The 24,354-nt window shown below is 36.0% G+C and overlaps 1 protein-coding gene across 19 annotated transcripts in view; it reads right to left on the reverse strand.

The window, feature by feature from the left end:
• Positions 1 to 24,354, reverse strand: part of ATM (ATM serine/threonine kinase) — a 211,345-nt gene that overhangs the window by 175,558 nt on the left and 11,433 nt on the right. For all 19 annotated transcript variants that reach the window (XR_009055586.1, XR_009055587.1, XM_057750326.1 and 16 more), the window contains 7 exons: positions 12,915 to 13,080; positions 12,008 to 12,246; positions 10,203 to 10,366; positions 5,425 to 5,594; positions 3,738 to 4,109; positions 1,868 to 2,062; positions 986 to 1,081 (listed from right to left, as the gene is read on the reverse strand). Coding sequence is in view for 17 of the 19 variants with exons in the window: in XM_057750326.1 (XP_057606309.1) it covers positions 986 to 1,081; positions 1,868 to 2,062; positions 3,738 to 4,109; positions 5,425 to 5,594; positions 10,203 to 10,366; positions 12,008 to 12,246; positions 12,915 to 13,080 (1,402 nt within the window). In the remaining 2 variants the exon portion in view is untranslated. The remainder of the gene's footprint in view (positions 1 to 985; positions 1,082 to 1,867; positions 2,063 to 3,737; positions 4,110 to 5,424; positions 5,595 to 10,202; positions 10,367 to 12,007; positions 12,247 to 12,914; positions 13,081 to 24,354) is intronic.

The following is a 24,354-nucleotide window of genomic DNA, read 5'->3' on the forward strand; positions in this document are numbered from 1 at the left end:
TGGATTGTGATAATTACTGATATCAAATTTCATTATTCAGTGGCAAATTTTACTAATAAATGAACAAAGTTAATAAAAGTTACAGCCTCAAAGGCAAATTCAGAAAGTATTAAAAAAATTAATAGATATAAACACTAAGAATAACATTATCTGAAAACTCTTCCCTTTTTTCACCTTTGATTTCTCCAAAATGAAGATTTTTGTTTTCATCTTATGCCCTCTTGAGGAAGAAGAGGAATCTTCATGCCAGTGAATCATTTTCAGTCACAATGATAAAGATAAGCCTCTTGAGTCAATCAATTAAAATGAGGTTTTAGATTTATTCTTGTTTTCCCTATCCTCAATTATCATTAGTTTTTAGCGAACAGTCAGATTTTATTTGATACATAAAAATGGGTCACATCCTTAAAAATCTGCCTGCCAATACAGGGGAAACGGGTTCGATCCCTGCTCCAGGAAGATCCCACATGCCGCAGAGCAACTAAGCCTGTGTGCCACAACTACTGAGCCTGTGCTCTAGAGCCCATGATCCACAACTACTGAGTTCATGTGCTGCAACTACTGAAGCCCACACAATGAGAGCCGCTGCTCCACAACAAAAGAAGCCACTGCAATGAGGAGCCTGAGCACCACGATGAAGAGTAGCCCTGGCTCGCCACAGCTAGATAAAGCCTGTGTGCAGCAACGAAGACCGAACACAGCCAATAAAAACAAACAAACAAACAGAAAAAGGGTCACATCTTTAAAGAACTCATTTCCACATGATGTTTATGTTCTTAATATCCCAGCATAAACACAAATTATAGAACATAGATTATAAGTATTGAATTAAAAGAACCTTTCCCCTTGTTAACAATTATGATTTTTTTAATTGACCAATTTAGTTCATAATTTTTAAAATGTAGCTACTACTCTGCTAAAATTATTATCTTTTAAAATTAAAGCTGTATCTTAAAATAACACAGAACTCTATTAGATAACATACCATTCTGGCACACTTTGGAAAAAATTCATTGCAGCTTTACAGTTTTTCATAGTGAGACTCACAAGAATTTTCTCCACGGCAAGATGAGGAAAATTACTATAAAGTAAAATAAAAATCTTTACTTAGAAGACCCATTTAAAGCATTCTTTAAACTTAAACGCCCATGTTTAGCCATAAAAACTGACTTCTAATATTTGGATCCAAAATTAAAACTACTTTCATCTCTACTGAATTTCTTAACATCTGAAAAAAGAACTTAAGGAGCATACACTTTATGTTACTATTGTTTTCAACACTTTCTAGAAGCAGGACCATAGCCAATTTCTAAAGAACATAAACAATTATGAAATTAAAGTAAAATCACTAGGATCCAGAGAGGTCTGTCCTCCAATTACTCAGTTCCAATTCCTAACAGGAAAAGTTAAGTGGGCAAGCTGCTTTCATCCTAGTGCTTAAGTCCCATTTTGTCTTCTTCTCATTTCTTCCCCTCATTAATTTAACATATTTCATGTGGAAGATACTCTCATTATGATTCCAGGATATACCTGAGCTGGATATATGTTCAGATGGACCTATTTACAGATGATCGCAAAGAAACACGTAAGTGCTCAAAGAACTCTATGCACAGTCTTCATGTACACTCTCCTTACTCTCACTGTCCAGGCAGAGAGAGAAAACAAAGTAAAAGAACTTGGACACAGATCCTGGCACAAAGATACAGAACACTATAAAAACAAAGGGACTGTTTAATATCTAGGGCTAATTCTGGGAAATCCTGTACGATCACTATAAAATAAAGACATCTAGTATTAAACAAAAAATGGAGGGCACCCTATAAAACAAAACAAAAAGCCAGCAGCATGCTCACTGAACTCAAATTACCTGTGAAGAATTGGAGGCAGCTCTGTACTGTCTTCAAAGTCATCCTCTAACTGACAGAATAAGAGCCATTTCATTATCATTTCTTTTAAAGAAAAATTTCTGTTTACATCACATGTATTCTTCTCCATTCCTGTTTTTACAGTTTCTGGAACTACACAGATGGTCAGCGCCAAAGTCAAACAGCATACTGCAGGACTACAGCAAAATAAAAGACAATTAATATTAAAAGTAAGTTCTCTGCATAGAAAACAAACTTATATTTACCAAAGGGGAAAGGAGATGGGGAGGGATAAATCAGGAGTTTGGGATTAGCAGATACAAACTACTATACGTAAAAAAAACAAGGCCCTATTGTATAGCACAGGGAACTATATTCAATATCCTATAATAAACCATGATGGAAAAGAATATGGAAAAGTGTATGAAGAAGAATATATATATGTGTATGTGTGTATATACATATATATACGTATACATATATATAAAACGGAATCACTTTGCTATACACCAAGAAATTAACACAACATTGTAAATCAACTACACTTCAATTAAAAAAAAAAAAAGCAAAGCAAGCTCTTTGAGTGACAGAGACCTTGTCTATCTTATTTACCACTGTGCCACCAATGCTTAGGACAGTGCCTGGCACATGGCAGATATACAGTAAACTTCTAAGGACTAAATGAACACAATAAAATTCTAAAAACTCTGACTACATTTGAGAAAATTCTTTTTATTATTTTTTTAAAATAATTCTTGACCAATTTGTCCTTTCTATCCAGCTTCTGCTTGTAGCTTTTTTCTTTTTAATTTTACTTATTTATTTTTATTTATTGGCTGCATTGGGTCTTCTTTGCTGCTGCGCAGGCTTTCTCTAGTTGCAGAGTAGAGTGGCTACTCTTCATTGCAGTGCACAGGCTTCTTACTGCGTTGGCTTTTCTTGCTGTGGAGCACGGGGCTCTAGGCACATGGGCTTCAGTAATTGCTACAAGTGGGCTCAGTAGTTATGGCTGATGGGCTCTAGAGCACAGAGCACATGCTCAATAGTTGTGCACACAGGCTTAAGTGCTCTGCAGCATGTGGGATCTTCCCTACCCAAGGATCAAACCCATGTCCCCTGCACTGGCAGGCAGATTCTTACCCACCGTGCCAACAGGGAAGCCCCCATTTGATAAAATTATTAAGAACTCTCTCTTATTGTAACAGTATGCATTACTAAAAAAAATTAAGTTTATGAAGATTGAGCAAATAATTGTCAATTACAAATAAAAGAAATTTAAACACTTAATTCTTTAAAACTGGCCTTATAATCTCTTCACATTTGAAACTAAATTTACACTTATTTATTTATTAAGACTTCCCAGACAAACAACAAAAGCATCTGAAACAGAACTTAACATATCTTGGGCCTTCCCTAGTGGTGCAGTGGTTAAGAATCTGCCTGCCAATGCAGGGGACACAGGTTCGATCCCTGGTCCGGGAAGATCCCACATGCAGAGGAGCAACTAAGCCTGTAAGCCACAGCTACTGAGCCCACATGCCACAACTACTGAAGCCCTCACACCCTAGGGCCCAGTGCCACAACTACTGAGCCCTCGTGCTGCAACTACCGAAGCCAGCACACCTAGAGCCCGTGCTCCACAACAAGAGAAGCCATCACACCGAGAAGCCCAGGCACCACAATGAAGAGTAGCCCCCACTCTCCTAAGAGAGAATGCTTGTGTGCAGCGAAGAAGACCCAATGCAGCAAAAACAAACAAACAAAAAAACCATATCTTTAACAGAAGTTAGAAATTACTAAAGTCAGGAAAAAAAAAAAAATATATATATATATATATGCTGCAAAATATAATACAATCCATAGTCAACTTACCACAAAGGTCTGCAGACTGACCCAGTAAATATCTTCCAGAATTCTCTGTCAACCTCAATTAAACTGCCTTGAATTACAGCTCCAAGTAAGCTAAAGTTTTCAGCTTGTATTTGTTCAGAACTTATACCACGAAAGGTAATAGACCAAATTTTAATCCAGAGTTTCAATAAATCTGACTTTTGTGAGCTTTCTAGGTTTGATTTCTTGCCTTGACACAATGCAACTTCCATAAGGCATCTTAACACATACGGTGTACGTGCCCCACGTCGCTGTTGAGGCAGAAGCTGGTGCAGTATCATTAGTAATGGTGACAACTCACAGTTAGGTAAACTTGCAGGATATTTTGATATTAACTGAGTTGCAATCTGCAACCTAAAACAAAGTATAAATAATTTGAAAATTATTCAAATCCATTAAGAGGCTAAAAGAAAATAAATATATAGACATAGTACTCTTCCATCCTAGTTAGAATATTATCATTATTTTCCAGACTACTCTCAAACTGGCTCTTAGTATTTACGAGGCCCTACTTCCTAAAGTGGCAAGAAGACTGACAACATTTTGGCTAGCTGGGTAAGCTATCATATTTTGCTTACCCAGTAACTTTAAATAACTAAATTACAAATATTCTACTTCTTACCTATTGCACACAACCCTACTCTTCAGCCACCAATAATATTCCTCTAGAATGGGAAAACAAACAAAAACCCCAAAAAACTTGTCTCGACATTAATTCAGTTAATTCAATAAATATTTGCTGCAAGTTCTCTAGAATGTGTGCTACTCAAGAACAGGAACTATACCTTATTCACTCTCTATCTGTTATACTTGGCACATAGTAAGTGTTCAACAAATAACTTCACTACGTGGACAAATTAAAGAATATGAAGTAGGTACCATCAACAATAGAAAATAAACAACAGCTTAACAACAGGTATCTAAATCAATATGACTTCCCCCCATAACTCGATTATATTTAAACATTACATCAACATGGGAAAAATCAAAGAGCACTGTTCACAAAAATAAGCCTGTAATCTATAAATTTCTAACTGTCCTTAGGCAAGCTGCTTAACCTTTCTCAGCTGCAGTTGTATTTTTGGTAAAGCAAAAAAGGCTGAGCTGCATGAATTCTACAGATTCATACCAGACCTAATATTTTTTGCTTCCACAGAATTCCACAATTTATTTCATTACTTAAAATAACTGTGAATGCTATATGAGACTAAAGAACAAATAGTAAAAAAAAAAAAAAAAAACCTTTATCATGGCATAAGGTCCAAATTATTCTGTGATTTCTGAATACTACCTTTAATTTATTCCTAACCTAATTCTATTAGAAAGTGCCTAGCATGGTAAAATCTCTTTGTGTTGAGGTATACAACTCAGTGAACTCCATGACACACACAGTACTGATGGCCTAGCATGCAGCCATTTTTCCTTCTCCCTCACTCTGGCAATCTGCTCAGGAAAGGTGCTCTATTCCTGGCCCCAGCAGATGAGCCACAGGGGGTTGATTTCAACATGTCCTGGTCATCACCTTCCCCTTTGTTAGTCACTGCTTTGGGAGTGGACAAGTGAGCTAGTTCTAGCCAGGCCAATGAGGTAACATAATCTACTGGAGGCCTTGTGAGGCAAATTAATGAGACTAAAATGACACTGAAAGAGAAAAGAGACAACATTTTACCAAGGCACAATGTCAAAATCATTCTGTGACTTCTGAAGATGAGCTTTTATTACTTCCCAGCCTAATTCTATTTTCCTCTTTTTGCTAGGTGCACTGTAATCATTAAATTCTCTTTGTGTGGTTGTATAAGACTGAGAAATCTCCAAAGATCTAATATCTTCATTAAAAACCTGTAAAATAACAAAAAGAAAAACTATTTGTTTAATATTGCTATTGTTTCTAATAGTTCATTAGGGAAAAATGTTCATTCGCAGATGAAGATACAGGTTAGTCATAAGGCAAGAGTAATAAATCACAGAAATACAGGAATATGATAATATGGTAACAAACATTTTGCAGACAATAATGGCTCTCTAGAAAGTAGACATTACCAAGTAAGGTATTAGTTTTATTTCCTGGGAAAATTTATTAAAGCACAAAAACATCTAAAAGAAAAGCAAAACCCTCTATTTTCAAAGGGATTAAATCATAAATTCAGCATTAAGAAAACACTCAACAAATGAAATTATCCTAGGATGGTAACCAAATCTCTGGCAACAAGTTTTACTTAAGAAACATTGTCTCCATTTCATTTATTTCTGCTCTGATCCTTATGATTTCTTTCCTTCTACTAACTTTGGGTTTTGTTGTTCTTTCTCTACCTCCTTTAGATGTAAGGTCAGGTTGTTTATTTGAGATTTTTCTTGTTTTCTGAGCTAAGCTTGTATTGCTATAAACTTCCCTCTTAGAACTGCTTCTGATACTTCCCATGGTTTTAGACAAATGAAATAGAGACTAAAAAAATTATAGAAGAGATCAATGAAACTAAATGCTGATTCTCTGAAAAGATAAAATTGATAAGGCCTTTAGCCAGGTTCATCAAGAAAAAAAAGGGAGAGGGCCCAACTCAATATAATCAGAAATGAAAAAGAAGTTACAACTGACACAACAGAAATACAAAGGATCATAAGAGACTACTATGAACAGCTATACGCCAATAAAGTGGAAAACCTAGAAGAAACAGACAAATTTTTAGAAAGGTACAATCTCCCAAGACTGAACCAGGAAGAAATACAAAATGTGAACAGACCAATCACCATTAATGAAACTGAATCAGGAAGTCTAAAACTCCCAACAAACAAAAGTCCAGCAACAGACTGCTTCACAGGTGAATTCTACAGATATTTAGAGACTTAACACCTATTCTGAAACTATTCCAAAAATTGCAGAGGAAGGGAGAACAATTTTGAACTCATTCTATGAGGCCAGCATCACCTTGATATCAAAACCAGACAAATTTGTCACAAAAAAAGAAAATTACAGGCCAAAATCACTGAACACAGATGCAACAATCCTCAACAAAATACTAGCAAAACAAATCCGACAATACATTAAAAGGATCATACACCATGATCAAGTGGGATTTATCCCAGGGATGCAAGCATTTCTCAATATTCACCAATCAATATGATATATCACATTAACAAACTGAAAAATAAAAACCGTATGATCATCTCAACAGATACAAAAAAGCTTTTGGTAAAATTCAACATGCATTTATGATTAAAAAAACTTTCCAGAAAGCAAGCATAGAGGGAATATATCTCAACATAATAAAGGCCATATAAAACAAACCCACAGCTAACATCATACTCAACAGTGAAAAGCTGAAAGCATTTCCTCTAAGATCAGGGACAAGACAAGGATGTCAACTTTCTCCACTTTTATTCAACATAATTTTGGAAGTCCTAGCCACAGCAATCTGAGAAGAAAAATAAAAGGAATCCAAATTGGAAAGGAAGAAGTAAAACTGTCATGGTTTTTGGATGACATGTTACTATACACAGAAAATCCTAAAGATGCCACCAGAAAAACTATAAGAGCTCATCAATGAACTGGGTAAAGTTGCATGATACAAAATTAATACACAGAAATCTGTTGCAATTCTACACACTAACAAACTATCAGAAAGAGAAATTAAGGAAACAATCCCACTTACCTTGCATCAAAAAGAATACCAGGAATTCCCTGGTGGTACAGTGGTGAAGAATCCACCTGCCAATGCAGGGGGACACGGGTTCAAGCCCTGGTCCAGGAAGATCCCACATGCCGCAGAGCAACTAAGCTCATGCACCATGGCTACTGAGCCTGTGCTCTAGAGTCCACAAGCCACAACTATTGAGCCCATGCACCACAACTACTGAAGCCCATGCACCTAGAGCCCGTGCTCTGCAACAAGAGAAGCCACTGCACCGAGAAGACTGCGCACTGCAATGAAGACCCAACTCAGCCAATAAAAAAGTTAATTAATTTTTTAAAAAAGAGTAAAATACCCAGGAATAACTCTTTTGCCTACAGGAGGCAAAAAACCTGTCCTCTGAAGACTGTAAGACTGATGAAAGAGACTGAAGATGACAAAAACAGATGTGAAGACACACTGTGTTCTTGGATTGGAGGAATCAACATTGTTAAAATGACCACATTGTTAAAATGACCACAAGGCAATCTACGGATTCAATGCAATCCTTATCAAAATACCAATGGCATTTTTAACAGAACCAGAACAAATAATTTTAAAATTTGTGCAGAAACACAAAAGACCCCAAATACCCAAAACAGTGTTGAGAAAGAACAGAGCTGGAGGAATCATACTCCCTGATCTCAGACTATAAAGACTACAAAGCTACAGTATTCAAAACAGTGTGGTACTGGCACAAAAAAAGACACATGGATCAACGTAACAGGATAGAGAGCCCAGAAATAAACCCATGCACTTATGTTCAATTAATCTATAACAAAAGAGGCAAGAATATACAATGGAGACACGACAGCCTATTCAATAAGTGGTGCTGGGAAAACTAGACAGCTACATGTAAAAGAACGAAATTAGAACATTCTCTAACACCATATACAAAAATTAAATGGATTAAAGACAAAACTGTAAGACTGAATACTCTAAAACTCCTAGAGGAAAACATAGGCACAACATCCTTTGACATAAATCACAGAAATACTTTTTTGGATCCATCTCTTAAGGAAAAGGAAATAAAAGCAAAAATAAGCAAATGGTACCTAATTAAACTCAAAAGCTTTTGCACAGCAAAGGAAACTATCCATAAAACGAAAAGACAATCTACTGAATGGAAGAAAATATTTGCAAGTGATATGACCAATAAGAGGTTAACATCCACATATATAAACAGCTCATACAACTCAACATCAAACAAACAAACAAACAAAGAACCTGATTAAAAAACGGGCAGAAGACCTGAACAGACATTTTTCTAAAGAGGAAACGCAGATGATCAACAGGCACATGAAAAGATGCTGGACATTGCTAATCATCAGGGAAATACAAATCAAAACCATACCACTTCACACTTTTCAGAATGGTTATCACGGTTATCATCAAAAAGAACACAAATAAAAAATGTTGGCAAAGATGTGGAGAAAAGGGATCCCTCATACACTGTTGGTGAGAATGTAAACTGGTGCAACTAATGTGGAAAACAGTATGCGGTTTCCCAAAAAACTAAAATTAGAATTACTGTATGACCCAGTAAGATTCTCCTGGGTATATATCCAAAAAAAACAAAAACACTAATTCAAAAAGATACACCCAATGTTCACAGCAACATTATTTACAATTGCCAAGATATGGAAGCAACCTCAGTGTCCATCAAGAGATGAATGGATAAAGAAGATGTGAGTGTATATACATATATACACACACACACACACACACAAGACTACTATTCAGCCATAAAAAAAGAAAGAAGCTCTGCCATTTGCAGCAACATGGATACAGTTGGAGGGCATTAAGTTAAGTGAAATAAGTTAGAGAAAGACAAATACTGTATGACATCACTTACATGTGGAATCTAGAAAACACAACAAACTAGTGAGTATAACAAAAAAGATGCAGACTCATAGACACAGAGAACAAACTAGTGGTTACCAGTGGGGGGGTGCGAGGGCAGGGTGTAACAAACTATTGAGTGCGAGTTTACTGTAAGGATTTATTGTACAACACAGGGAATATAGCCAATATTTTGTAGTAACTGTAAATGGAGTATAACCTTTAAAAATCGTATACATTTTTAAATTTCTTCTATAGAGAAAAAAACATTAAGCCATCAATTGACGAATGGGTAATCAAAATGCAATATATCCATACAACTGAATATTACTCAGTAATAAAAAAGAATGAAATACTGATTCATGGTATGACATGGAAGAACCTTGAAAACATTATGCTTAGTGAAAGAAGCCAGACACAAAAGACTGTACATCATATGATTCAATTTATATGAGATATCCAAAACAGGCAAATCCACAAAGGCAGAAAGTAGCTTAGTGACGGGTTACTAGGAACTGGAAGAAGCAGGGAACTGAGGCTGACTACTAACAGGTACAAAGTTTGTTTTGGCAGTGTTGGAAATACTCTGCAATTAGTGGTGATGGTTGCACAACAGAGTGAAAATGCTAAAACCACTGAATTACACCCTTTAAAATAATGAATTTTATGCCATGTGATTTCTAAATCAATAGAAAAAAAGAAACACAGGGTTAGAATAATCTTATTTACTGTAGACAATTGTTTTAAGAATGGAAAAGCTCATTATCAGTTTTCACTAAGTTTATATTTGCAAGATTGTTATCTTTTAACTTAGAAGGGCAACGCTAAGTAAGTATTTATGATGTTTTGAAAGGAACAGTTACATGTACAGAGTAATTTTACAGGCTCAATAAAAGGAAAATTAATGGGAAATTTCAAAATGTGACAAGATCTACTATACCTGGTGACAAACATCTGCCATCAATTCAATCAAGTTTTCCTTGACAGCAACATTACGAGATCCTGAACAATATTTCCCTCTGCTTCCTATATGACTTATTTCATTAACTAGCAGATCATATAGATTGTATAAGATACTTTTCCACTTTCTTGATTCATAAGCACCTGTAATTTTAAAAAATAATTAAATTAAAATATAATTTATATATACAATCCATTTGCACTGTCAGCTCCCACAAAACCACTCAGCTGTTAAGGTGGAAACCACATTAGAAAACATCTGGTCCAGCCTATTCAGTACTAATGGCTCTTCTGACAATATCCCTGACAAGCTCTACTTCATAATGATGTCCATTTCACATATTTCACACTCAGTTAACTGTATTTCTTATAAAATTCTTCCATATTCTGATCTTTCCCTAACCAATTCAATCAAAATCTCAAACTTTCTTTAATTTCTTCTCTCTCCCAAAGCAAATACAATTAATACGTTCCCTCTTTTATATGAAGACCAACTTCTCTATATGTCTTTAAGAGAAAAACATCAGTTCCTTCAACAAGCGTACAAATAGCCTGTTATTCAGACTTCTCATCATCCCAGTCATCTTTCCCTAGACACTCTCCAGTCAACTTATGTCCCTCATAAAATGCTGACTCTACAAAATCTGGTTAGTATAACATTCCCAACTGTGATCGAAAGAGTATGGGGAACAATAGGGCTATTACTTCCCGCAAACAAAGAACCTATTTAAAATCTATTAATGAATTTAATACGAAGTATTAAAACGAAGTAAAATCTGTATTAGTGCTTCTGACAGCCTTGTCATCCTGCTAATTTTTAATTCATCCTAAACATGCAGTTAACTAAAACCCTAAACATGTCACACCATCTCTTAATAAGCCTTATTTTCATTCGGGTGAGAGCTATATGAAAGATGAAAAACTAAGAAAAGCCACCATTCTTTGACCTACAGTGGTTTCATGGGCTACAAATACATCTAACTATACACACTAGAAGAGCCCATGAAACACACACACCTGCTTGTGATAAAAAGTGGCTACAACAGTTTTCCTCCACTTTAGCTATTACTCAATGAAGAATGATTCCTTAATAAGATAATTACACTAGCCATGATAAATTGGTCCAAAGGCTAGTACAAGCAGATTCAAAACACAGCCTAAGCATGAGGGAACGCATTCACTTTCAGTTCCACACAGTAAAGCTCCTGTCTTCTGAATGGAGCTACATCATCCAAGCAATACTCTTTTGGTGAAAGACAAACGTAAAGGAATGAAGGAGGATAAGTCATTCATTTCTGGTTTCCCTAGCAAACAGCAGCCTGGAATAACTATGAGGTTTAAGGCAATACGTATTTATCTTCCTTGGGAACTGACTAATCTGGCTGGTCCAATCCACAGTTATCTATTTTATTTTCTAGTAAAAGCAATATACAGATAAACAAGGTGCTGCCTTCTCTAAATTATTTTACTCTTATAGCCTGTGTCACACGTCTTAGCACCTAATTATTGCTGCATAATCAGCTCCTAGACGGAACAGCCTCATATTTGTTTGCATTCCTCATAAAACACAGCATTGTACTAAACAAATGCTAAGGCATGATATGATTTGCTACCATAGCTTCAAATTTTAAAAAAAGCGTGAAAAATATCCTCACAACTAACACTATTACCAAACACAGCAATCCAGAGGAAGGTCATAACCTCCTATAACATACAGATCTCATATTCAACCCTCTACATTTCAATGAAGAAGCAAATTCAAAATAGCAAAAACTTCCTTTATACCTTTTTCTTGAGTTTTGGCTCCCTTTGGATGATGGATACAAATTTGTAGTTGAAACAATTCAATAATTTCTTCTTTTAAGGAATCATTAAGTCTATGTTGAGTCCAAATATAAAGTAAAGTAGGAAGAATTTCATCTCCTAATTCACATACTCGAATTCGAAAGTTAACAGCCAAAGTCTTGAGGAAAATAATAAATGCTGCTAAGATATGATTTAGACCTGCAGAACTCTTCTCTTGTCTGTAACAGAAAAAAAACAGACTTAACATAATGGGGAAAATGCACAAACTGAAGACAGCCATGAAGCTGGATGCTGAAAGAAAAAAAAGTTCTGATTTTCAAATAACAGTAGCCCTTCAAAATTGTTTAGAAAAATCATAACAGCACTACATAGCAACAACAAAAAACAGTTGTTATCACTACATAGCAACAACAAAAAACAGTTGTTATTTGACACGAAGAGATCACTCCTGTTAGCCCTCCCTGCTGCTGAAATGTTGTCTAAAATTATACAAAACTAATTTGTAATATCTACCATTTATAAAATATTTCACATTATAAACTGGGTAATGCCACACAAATATAAGATATTGATATTTCCAAAACATATTCTTATTTCATTTTATTCTTAGCACATCTATCTTCAAAAATTGGGAAAATAAAAATACTTAGAGGCCATATAATTTTCCCTGTTATTAAAAAAGCAAGACAGAGCTCCCAACTCAAGAACATCATTACATGTTCTGCATATTGGATATTCAGGAAGTGTTGGACCTAACACTTTTTTGGGGAATCCACCAGTTCTACTACAATTGGCCAGTGCTTTTTAAAAATTGTTAAAATTTTTAGTTACTGATTCTAAAACATCAAATGGATTTCCAAGACAAAACAAAAACAGATTAGATTACCTTGCATGCTGAATAGCCTTAGAAAAAAAATCCCAAAACTTGGTATTTAATCCATCAGTCTGCGAACAGCACCCTTTAGTCACAGCTTGAATTATTCTAGCCACCAAAACTCTATTAATGTCTTGTGAAGGTTTAAGATACAGCCTGAAGTACACAGAGAACAATTCTTAAAAAAAAAAAACAAAAAACGTATTAGATATGTTTTTAAAAAGAAAACTATCAAAACATTTAACTTTAATGTCACAATTCAATTTAAATTTTAATAATCCCATAAAAAAGATTAAAAATTATACTAATTTATATTTAATACAGTAAAAGCATTCCATCAATATTTATTTTTATAAATTAAACTGCCTTCAAGACAGGCAGCAGAATATGTGAACACCAGTTTAAGAGTCAGACCTCAGATAGCTACTTAAGTTCTCTACTCCTAAATTCCTTCAGCTAGACCTAACAAAGCACTTGACACAGTGCACTCTCCATAGTTTTGTTTTGTTTTGTCTTAATGCTATTTGATTAATAATGTGGGTAAAATGTGTCAAGAACTGTGAAAGGTTTGACTTCAAGCTATTTGTAACCTAACAAATTAGAATGCCAGTTTCATGGATGTTGGCAGAAGACTTGAGATTCCTGATCAGAAAAACAGGACACTTTATTTCTCACAGCAATGACAGCAGCCAGAGTACCTTCATTTCTGCGTAAATTCCTCAATCTCAAAAGCAATGTGAAGAGGGACAGGTGACACAAGTGCAAATGACATTACAGGAGAGAAACCCCAAGCAATGAGCTGCAAGCAAACCTGTCCTTTGTTCATCTCCATCATCATCTCTATCTTCCAAGGCTCACTACACAAACATACTTTAAAAAACAGTCTGGGGGTTTCCCTGGTGGCACAGTGGTTAAGAATCCACCTGCCAATGCAGGGGACATGGGTTCGATCCCTAGGCCAGGAAGATCCCACATGCCGCAGAGCAACTAAGCCCGTGAGCCACAACTACTGAGCCTGTCCTCTAAAGTCTGTGAGCTGCAACTACTGAGCCCTGGTACCACAACTACTGAAGCCTGCAGGCCTAAAGCCTGTGCTCCACAGCAAAAGCCACCGCAACGAGAAACTCATGCTTACCACAACTAGAAAAAGCCCGTGCGCAGCAATGAAGACCCAACATAGCCAAAAATTAATTAATTAATTAATTAATTTAAAAAACCAGTCTGGAAAAGAATAGTCTCTGCTTACATGACATGCAGAAAAGTGAGATGCATTGAGAACTATCTCCCAAGACAATGAAAAGCAAAGTTGCTAAAGCAGGATTTTCTTCCCATAAAGAGATAACTAGGAAGTCCTTAGTTAGGAAAGTGACTTAAGAATAATTTCAACTGTATATGTCACATAATTCTGCAGAAATAACTTAAAATCATCAGAAATGTTAAATACAAAAGAATAAGGCCAATATAAAAGCTTCAAATATCAAATAGTAAGAAAAATGATTTTTCAAATGATTCCTATCATATCTGACTTTATAGAACTCTACACAAGTGCTTCCCAAAGTTTTTTCACTGTATGCAATACTTAAATAATGGTAAAAACGTTAGCTAATACACACAAATCTGGAGACAGAAAAACAGGAGGCGTTATGCCTCTTACTACTTGGGAAGAGCAAAATGGTAAAACAGGAAAAGCCAACAATGCAACTCACTATTTCTGATTAAATCTCAACTTTCAGGGCTTTTATTTTAGTTGGGGAAATTATCCCAATTCTCACAGAATCCAACATATTCCCCTAGTAAGTGGTTTAAAAAAAAGAAAAAAGAAAAAAAAGCTGGTATAAGACATTAGACAAAGGTCTCGAAAGAGTAGAGTCCTACTTCTCCAGAAGAGGCTGCAGTACATTCTTCCAAATGCATTCACTTTCTCCATGAATTCAACAACAAAAAAAGCTCAAAGGGCAGATAGCAAAACAGCATGATATTAAAAAAAGGAGTTTCTGCAGACTTACAGACATAAAAAAAAGACTGTGGTCGTCAAGGGGGAGGGAGGTTATAGGGGAGGGAAGTATTGGGAGTTTGAGACTAGCAGATACAAACTATTATATATAGGATAGATAAACAACAAGGTGCTACTATATAGCACAGGGAACTAGATTCAACATCCTATAATAAACCATAATGGAAAGAATATGAAAAAGAATATATAATTAAGTTATTTTGCTGTACAGCAGAAATTAACACAACATTGTAAATGAACTATACTTCCATAAAAGTTTTTTTTAAAAAAAGGAGTTTTTAGAATTAAGAAAATAAAATAAAACCCCAAATGACTTCACTAAATGTAGATTCCTTGGGATTTTATACAGACAACCATGTCATCTGCAAATGAAGTTTTATTTTTTCCTTTCTAATCTGTATGCCAATTATCTTTTTCTTGCCTAACTGCCCTAGCTAGGATCTCCCGTCCAATGTTGAATAGGCGTGGTGACAGCAAATATGCTTGTCTTTTTCCCGATTTTTTTAATGAAAAGTTTTAAATTACGGATTTGATTTCTTTAATGGTTAAAGAACTATACAGATTATCTGTTTCATACTGGGTAAGTTTTGATAGTGTGCAGTTTTAAGGAATTGGTCCATTTATTTTCAGTCATCAAATTTATGTGTGTAAAGTTGTTTATAGCATTCCCTATTCTTTCAATATCTGCAGAATCTGCAATTATATCCCATTTCCTTCCAAATATTAATCATTTGTGTCTTCTATTCCTTTATCTTACTCACTTTTGCTAGAGGTTCTAGATTTTATTGATGTTTTCAAACAATCAGCTTTTTGTTTCAATAATTTTTCTTTACTGTTTTCTGTTTTCATTGATTTCTGTTCTGTTCTTTCTGCTTGAAGGCTTTGTATCTGTATTTTTCTTTTACTAGTTTCTTGAGATGGAGGCTAAGATTATTAATTTGATATCCTTCCTCTTTTCTAATGCAGGCATTCAATGCCATAAATTACCCTCTCAACACAACTTTAGCTACATTCCACAAATGTTGATATGATGTAATTTTCATTTTCATTCAGTTCTAAACATGCTTTGATTTCCCTTGAGAATTTTCTTTCCACCCATGAATTATTTAGAAGCGTATCATTTATTTTCAAAAAAGTACTATGAAGGAAACAGAGTACCACGTTACAAAATAAAAAAAAGAGGAAGCCATTTAGAAAAAACAATCAGAAAATGGCCATGACATTTAAACTGAGACTTGAAGGATGAGAAAATACAGGCCATACAAAGGGTAGCCTCTTACAAGAGGAGAGCAAATGCAAGAGCAAGAAAGAGCTTACACTCTCTAAGTAGGAGATGTAAAGAGACAGCATCAGAGCTTTCATGTTTTAACTAAAATTAATTACAAAAAAATTACACAACTGATTTTTAATATAGAAATTGACAATGGCCACTTTGGAGACAGTCTGGCAGTTTCTTACAGAACTAAACATACTTTTACTGTATGATCCAGCAATCACACTCCTCAGTATTTACTGAAATGAGTTGAAAACTTTCCTGTACACAGATGTTTATAGCATTTTCACTCATAATTGCCAAAATTTGCAAGCAATCAACATGTCCTTCAGTAACTGAATGGATAATTAAACTGTAGTAAATCCAGACAATGAAATATTATTCAGTGCTAAAAAGAAATGAGCTATCAAGCCATGAAAAGACATGGAGGAACTTTAAATTCAAATTACTAAATGAAAGAAACCAATCTGAAAAGACTACATACTGTATGATTCCAACTATCTGACATTTTGGAAAAGGCAAAACTATGAGACAGTTAAAAAGATCAGTGGTTGCCAGGGATCAAGGTAGAGGGAGGGGTGAATAGGCAGAGCACAGAGGATTCTCAGGACAGTGAAACTACTCTATGATACAATACTGGTGGACACATATTACACATTTCTCAAAACCTATACAATGTATAACACCAAGAGTGACCCAAATGTAAACTATGGACTTTGAGTGACATGAGGTGTCCATGTAGGCTGACTGACGGAAGCACCACTTTGGTGCTGGATGTTGCTGTGCACGTGTGAGGTCGGGGGTATGTGGAAACTTTGTACTTTCTGCCTAACTCAGCTATGAATCCAAAACTGCTCTAAAAAAAAAATAAAGTCTATTAAAAAAAAAGTCTGAAAATCACTGGGTTAGAGAATCTGAAAAAAGGCTACTGTAGCTAGAAGCACAGAAATTAGGAGGATGGGGTGGGCTTTAGGGTCGGAGAGATAGGGAGAAGCAAAACTATGCAGCACTTCCATGGCCTGGAAAAGAAGCCCATATTTTATATTAGCTACACAAGGAAGCCACTAAAGGTTTTTAACTTTCCTTCCTTCCTACCTTATTAAAAAAAACTACTTTCTTCCTTGGGACAATCCCAGGGCTCTTGTTTTGAAATCCCTTCTTTGCAGGAAACATACATGAGCAATTTTCCTGTGTCTTCAACTACTCTCTCTTCACTGAATTCTTCTGATTACATGTATATATACTCCAGTCACTCTCATCTTTAATAGGACCCCCTTCCCTTCCCCTTGTAACCAAAACTTTTTATTCTTTTTTCTTTTTTTTTTTAACATCTTTATTGGAGTATAATTGCTTTACAATGTTGTGTTAGTTTCTGCTGTACAACAAAGTGAAAAACTTGAAAATGCTGTATTTACTAATCCATTTTCAACTACATTCTCATGAAAAAAGGGAATTGGCATTTCTCAGGAATACTTATCTTGACTAATTCTGGGGGGGAAAAAAAGGCAGGGAAGGGAAGGAAGCCTTTTTATTTTTTTATTTTTTGGGGGGTACACCAGGTAGGAAGCCTTTTTAAAGTCAAGCGGAAAAACTGAGATTTTTGGTTCTGTCTTTTGTACAAGTTAACTTGTAAATGAATCATATTTAATTGACTTAAAAGTAAGCACTTACAAATTACATTTAAATATCTAGAAAATTGGGCCAAGATAAATTTTAGGACCACATGATCTGGGAAATATTCAGTGCTGAGCTGACATCTGCTAGCAAAGGTGGCTTAAGCTTGTTGGTTTGATTAATATAGACATGTTTTTAGAGTCATCAGTGTTAATGCAAGTGAGATAAGAGCTTTGGGGTACACTCTTTAGGAATAATTGTTTTAGGAATGTGTACTTAAGAATAATTTCTTCAGCTACTTTGTAGCTTAAAAATTTAGAGTTAAGTTAAATGACAGAAATTTACTGATAGCTAGGTCATTCCCAAATAAAAAAAGATACTGAAACATTAATTACTTAACACTGGCTTCCTTTCACAGAGAAACAAAAGGTTTAGAACTATTAATAAATACGTTTGGTGCCACACTGAGATATTTTTTATAAGAATGCATGTTTTTCAAGAAATTATTATTTGGATTTATGTTTACCAGTCTACAGAGGGCTGATACAAAGGACAATTCATGACTGCTTAAAGAAAGTAGGATGTGTGTTTTCAGTAAAGAATGTATGAGGAATGGAACTGCATTTTACTGAGGGAAGAGGAAGTAGGTCTAACTTAGGGCTGGCTGTTTTTGAATGGAAAATAAAGTAATGATACAGAAAGTAATAAAAAGGTTGGTGGAAAGTGGACCCTGAGAAAAAGAGTTTTGTGCATGGTCAGGATTGAGTAAGGTTAAAATAAATTTAATTGAGTAAATTAATTTTAAAAGTAAGCGGGTGCAAAACCTGAATTTGGCTTTTCTCTCTCTTAACAGAACATTTCTTAAACTGTTGAACTGCCCTTGATAAAAGATTTCAAGCTTCTTTACCTTTTAAGTGACCTGTTCTATATTTGCCCTTGAAATCTTTGTTACTTTGGCTAAATGAATAACTATTGTTTCACAGTGACCTGTCATCCTATCTGAGTGTTCTAAACCCTTTCTGATATTTTTTTTTGACAAAACTTTCTAAATCAAATTCTGATGAAGTTCTTTTGACCTCTAGCTAACTTTGGGATGCTTCAAAGAGCCCCTGAAACATCTCAAAGGGAAATATTAAACTAATCAGGTTCATTTGGTATATTAAATTACATAGGAAGTACAGTAAAACCTCGGATTGTGAGTAACTTGTTCTGCGAGTGTTCTGCAAGACCAGCAAACATTTCTAATAAATTTTAACTTGATAAACGAGCAATGTCTTGCAAGTAGTACGTGACGCTGAACGTCACATGATCACAACTAAGCCAATGGAGGTGACCACTGAAAAACTGATGGATCTGCATCTCGAGCAACAGCAAGAGACTATGGAGGAGATCTCGTCCGCAGAGGAGGAGGAGAAAAAGGCGGAGGAATCCCTCACTTCAAATGAGATTAAAGAGATGTGTAAAATGTGGGAAACAGTGCAAAATTTTGTAGAAAAGCACCACCTGAATAAGGCTGTAGCAGTACAAGCGATAAATATGTTTAATAACAATGCAATGCCACATTTCCATGAAATCCTCAAAAGGAGGCAAAAACAAGTGTCACTGGATATGTTCCCTGTTAAAGTTGCAAGAAAAGATTCCATTGAGCCAATAGATAGCAGTGATTCCATTAGTGATAGTGAAAGTTGTCCTACACAATAACCCTCCTCTCCGTCTCCCTCACACCAGCCACGAAGGTTTTAAAAGGTAAGTGCAGGTTAATTTATTTTTCTTTATATTCTGTATTTTCTTTATTATTTTCTATTATATTACAGTATTGTAATCATTTTTATATGAATATTTTTGGGTTGTGGAACGAATCATCTGAGTTTCCATTATTTCTTATGGGGGAGCACTTGCATATCATAGTGAATTTGATATACAAGTGCTTTGGATTATAAGCATGTTTCTGGAATGAATTATGCTCACAAACCAAGGTTTTACTGTATTGCCAAATGAGTAATACATCTTCTTAGGTTATGTATGGTAAATGTTACTAATATGGATATTCTAGAAATTACATGGAATTCCTAAGAATCTAGTATGTCCTAGTAAAATGTTATCAGTCATAATTCTAGTTATGTTGCACGTCACAACAATAAGTTTCTTTTGTCAATCCCACTGTGATCAAATGTTCGTGACTTTTTAAGTCTTTCTGTGATTTATAGACAGTTATTGTTGTATTCGGATTAATCTTAAGTTATACTGGGGAACTGGGTAAGGAAAAAACAAATCCTAAGGGAAGACCTGATGGCTTCATAAAAAGTTAACTAGAGGACTGGTTACTAAATGAACTGGTGAATATGGTTATAATTCTATAGGTTTTGTCTGAAATGTTACTGGATTTTGATCCGTGTTTTTCAGATATAGGAAAGCACTTCCCCTCAAGTTGGTTATGATTTACAACAATTTGGTAAATTATACTTCTGTGAGTAAAACTGAGATATTTTTCTTTTCCCTCTGCTTGTTCCCTTCAAAAACTGGAGACTCTTGAGTGGGTTCTGAGCAACCTTACCAGGCAAATGAGAAAGACTGTCTCCTGGCACGTGTAGGAATCTTGATATTTTGGGGACCTCTAGAAGAGAAAAACCCACCTAGGCAAAATCTGATGGCAGGCCTTTGATATGGCTTTCTTGGCCTTGAAAGGCCTTTCAGAAATTTAGTGTGAGAAATTATACCAGAGGCAGTGTGGAAGAACCTATGTGGTCAATGGACCATTTATCTTAGAAACAAATTAGTCTTGGCTGTACTTGATGAAAATGGGAGAAACTTAAAATATATATATATATATATGTTTCACTGAATAGTAAATTCTAGTTTTGTCAAGTTAAGTTCTGTGTTTACCAAGATTCACTTCCCAGATAGTTCACAGTTGTTATGGTATATTGTTATTTTTATTTTGCCTGTTTTACTAAAGTGTTGTTTCTTGCATTACCAAATGTGTGACTGAGCCTCTGATGAAATGATGATATGTAGTTTCATATGAAATCAATGATTGTAATAGTGTAATTCTAGATATGGGAAGAAGCAACAAGAGGGAATATTTTCCTGGACCATAAGAGACTATAGTAAGGCAGGTGTCCAGTGGTTTTTGCTCCAAGAAAGGCCTAGTACAATAATAGCACATTGAGTGGCCTATCAGTGAAATCTTCACCAGACCTGGGAATGAGCATTCCTAGCACCACACGACAAGATGGTCATGAACTGCCGCCCAAACCATGGTCAAATTTATGACCCTGAAGGGGCCCAGACAACTGCCAACTGGCACTTGCCATCTGCCTGTGCAAGGATTAAGTCAATGGCCACTGTGGCCACTGACCTTCAACACCCCCTGAAAGGAGGTCAGGGTGGAGATCAAGAATGAGGCACTCTGTGCTCTGGAGGAAAAAAAAAACTGGCAGAATAGGCCTTCAGATAGTTAGATATTTTCAGGAGAAGATTTTATGAGCTCAAATTCTTGCATTTTCCCATATCTAGAAAAGCAGTGAAATCACTTACAGTGATACCTGCTTTAACGAGGAGGGGAATGTATCTGAAAGTCAAGATGGGGTAACTATGGTAAAACTAGGTGACCATTGTGGATGTGATTTTAGATGCATTATAAAATTGTTGTTTCATCCTGTATTGTTGCAAACTTGAACTTTCGGAGCTATAGCAGACTCCACAAGGACTTAAAAATTCTCCCACCCTCTTCAACGAGACTTTGGCGAGACGACTACACCTGGATCAAGGCTGAATAAAGGCCTTTCCAGCCAGAACAGAAAAAAGCATCAGAAACAAAAAACCCTCCTTAAGGACATCATTAAGAAAACTCTAGCTGAGCTATGCAAAAGAACTCATCTAAAATGGGACAAGGTCTTGTCAATTGCTAGGTTCAACAGATTGGACAATTGTTAACTGCTATGCATGAGTTTGTGTTCCTCAGGTCCCTCCCTTGTCTGGAAACTCCCATACATCCCTTCAAAACAGGAGACTGGGTGCTGCTGAAAGTGTGAAAAAGAGTAATGATCTGAGTAGCAGCTTGAAGAAAAATGGAAGGGATCCTATGACATTCTTCTTACTACTTACGCCTCTCTAAAATTGGATAAGTTAAACTGTAGGTACATCACACCAGAGTATAAGATTACCAGAGACTGATCAGCTAAGCCTGCCTACAGCCAGTGAGCAGACTCCTGAGAAAAAGACATCTTACCCTTTGTGAAACTTTAAGTATTTGTTCTGACACGCAGAATGAAAGCTGTTTTCTTATCCTTTTTATACCTTCTACCTACAGATTCACATGCTGATTCTCTCGATAATTCTAACTGCTAGATATGTGGTCGGCTTCCTATTTCTGGGTTTTCAGGATTGCTTGATGGGTTTTCCCCTTACAGGGAATGGTTTGGAAACAACTGTCTATAATAAGTCTCTCTGAAGTGCCTGTTTCAGACTGGGCTTCAGACCTATTTCTCCTAAATTGCAAAGAAAATAAGACCTATTCTGTCTATTAAAGTTCTAGTTGTCACTCCTCTTACCTCTAACTGGGTCTACTGCACCAAAATGGTGGAACAAGGGATTGAGATCTTAATTATATAAGACTCGGATCCAGGGCTTGAAACTCAAATATTTCGAATTTGGTATCTATTCCCCAAAATTTAGGCAGGACTACGCCCCATCTCAGCAAGAAGCAGTTAGAGCGGTCATTACCCCGTTCCCTGAAAGATTTGGGGAAAGATAAACCAAAATAGGGACTAAAACTGAGTCCCCCTAAAACTGAGTTCCTCTGTCGAGTTTATGATGAACATCTCTATCCAAAACAATTGTTCCCCTTTTTCATCCAACACGTGCTCTCCTCAGGATTGAGGAGTATCAAAGAAAAGGGGGGACTGATACTGACCAGGCCTCTGTGGGGCTCCTGGGCACAAAGCCTTTCTGTGTCCCCTATTTCTTTCATTATAGGAAAACAGTCTTCATTCAGCCTCCATGACCTTCCTGAGTTCCAATGAGTAGATTCAAGCAGCTGTTAATTAGCGAAGGGAGGGAATGTGCGAGACCTGGGAGAAACCATCAAGAGCAGCCTTGGGGCAGGTCCTGTTTCCCCAGCAACAATAAACACAACAATATCTTTGAGCTATTTTGCAGAAGTTGAAACCCCCTCCAGGTAGGAGAAGTTAATGATTAACAATGATATGCTGCCCACAAGCATGTAGACCCCAGGCCAGTTGGACCTGAAGGTTGATGATGCTGACTCCTACTTACCTCACCACCAACATTAGAAGAATGCAGGACTGTGACTGCCTTGATCCTTATCACCCACCCCTGACCATGAGCCCGACTATAAGACCTCTTCCTAGTCCCCAGACAGGGGGGCACAGTCTTCAGGCGCTAGCCTACTGTGTTCCCCCTTTGCCTGACAAAGCAATAAAGCTATGCCTTTCTACTCCTTCAAAGCTGTCTCCATATTTTTATTTGGCATCAGTGAACAGAGGCCAGGTTTTTCTCGGCAACACACACACCGCAACGAAGAGTAGCCCCCACTCACCACAACTAGAGAAAGCCCGTGTGTAGCAACAAAGACCCAACGCAGCCAATAATAAATACATAAATAAATTTATAATAAAAAAATTAAATTAAAAAAAATTACCATATGATGCCGCAATTCCATTTCTGAATATATACCCAAAACAACTGAAAGGAAGGACTCAAAGAGCTATCTGTACACTAATGTTCATAGTAGCATTATTCACAACAGCCAAAAGTACAAACAACCCAAGTATCCAATGACAGATGAATGGATAAACAAAATGTAGTATACACATAAAATGGAATATTATTCAGACTTAAAAAGGAAGAAAACTCTGACATATGCTACAACATGGATGAACTTTGAACATTATGCTAAGTGAAACAGGCCATTCAGAAAAGGACAAATACTGTACAATTTCACTTACAGGAGGCAGCTAGCGTAGTTAAATTCACAGAGACTGGAGTTGCCAAGAGCTAGAGGATGGGAGTAGGGGAAGTTCCTGTTTAATGGGTATAGAGTTTCAGTTTGGGAAGACGAAACAAGTTCTGGAAATGAGTGGTGATGGTTGCACAACGATGTGAATATACTTAATGCCACTGAATTGTATATGTAAAAATGGTTAAAATGGTAAATTTTATGTTATACACATCTTACCATTAAAAAAAAATCATACTGAGGTCCTAGTCAATATTAGGCAGAAAAAAGAAATAAGCCCACATGGCTCAGAAATGAACAAAAAACTCTCTGCTACCTGCAGATGACATGACTGTCTAAATAAAAATCTCCCAGAATGAACAGAGCTCCTAAATCTAATAAGTGATTTAAGTAACGCCCCAGATCAATACAGTATACAAAAGTCAATTGTACTTTTGAACAACATGGAAAAGAAATGTTAAAAAGACAGTAGAATTTACAAACTACTGCAGTATAAATCTAACAAAAATATACAACTTCTGTATGCTGACAAATCAAAAAAGACCTAAATAAATGGAGAGATATATCATAT

Source organism: Hippopotamus amphibius, chromosome 9, assembly GCF_030028045.1.
Source record: "Hippopotamus amphibius kiboko isolate mHipAmp2 chromosome 9, mHipAmp2.hap2, whole genome shotgun sequence".
In the NCBI taxonomy this organism is placed as follows: Eukaryota; Metazoa; Chordata; class Mammalia; order Artiodactyla; family Hippopotamidae; genus Hippopotamus; species Hippopotamus amphibius.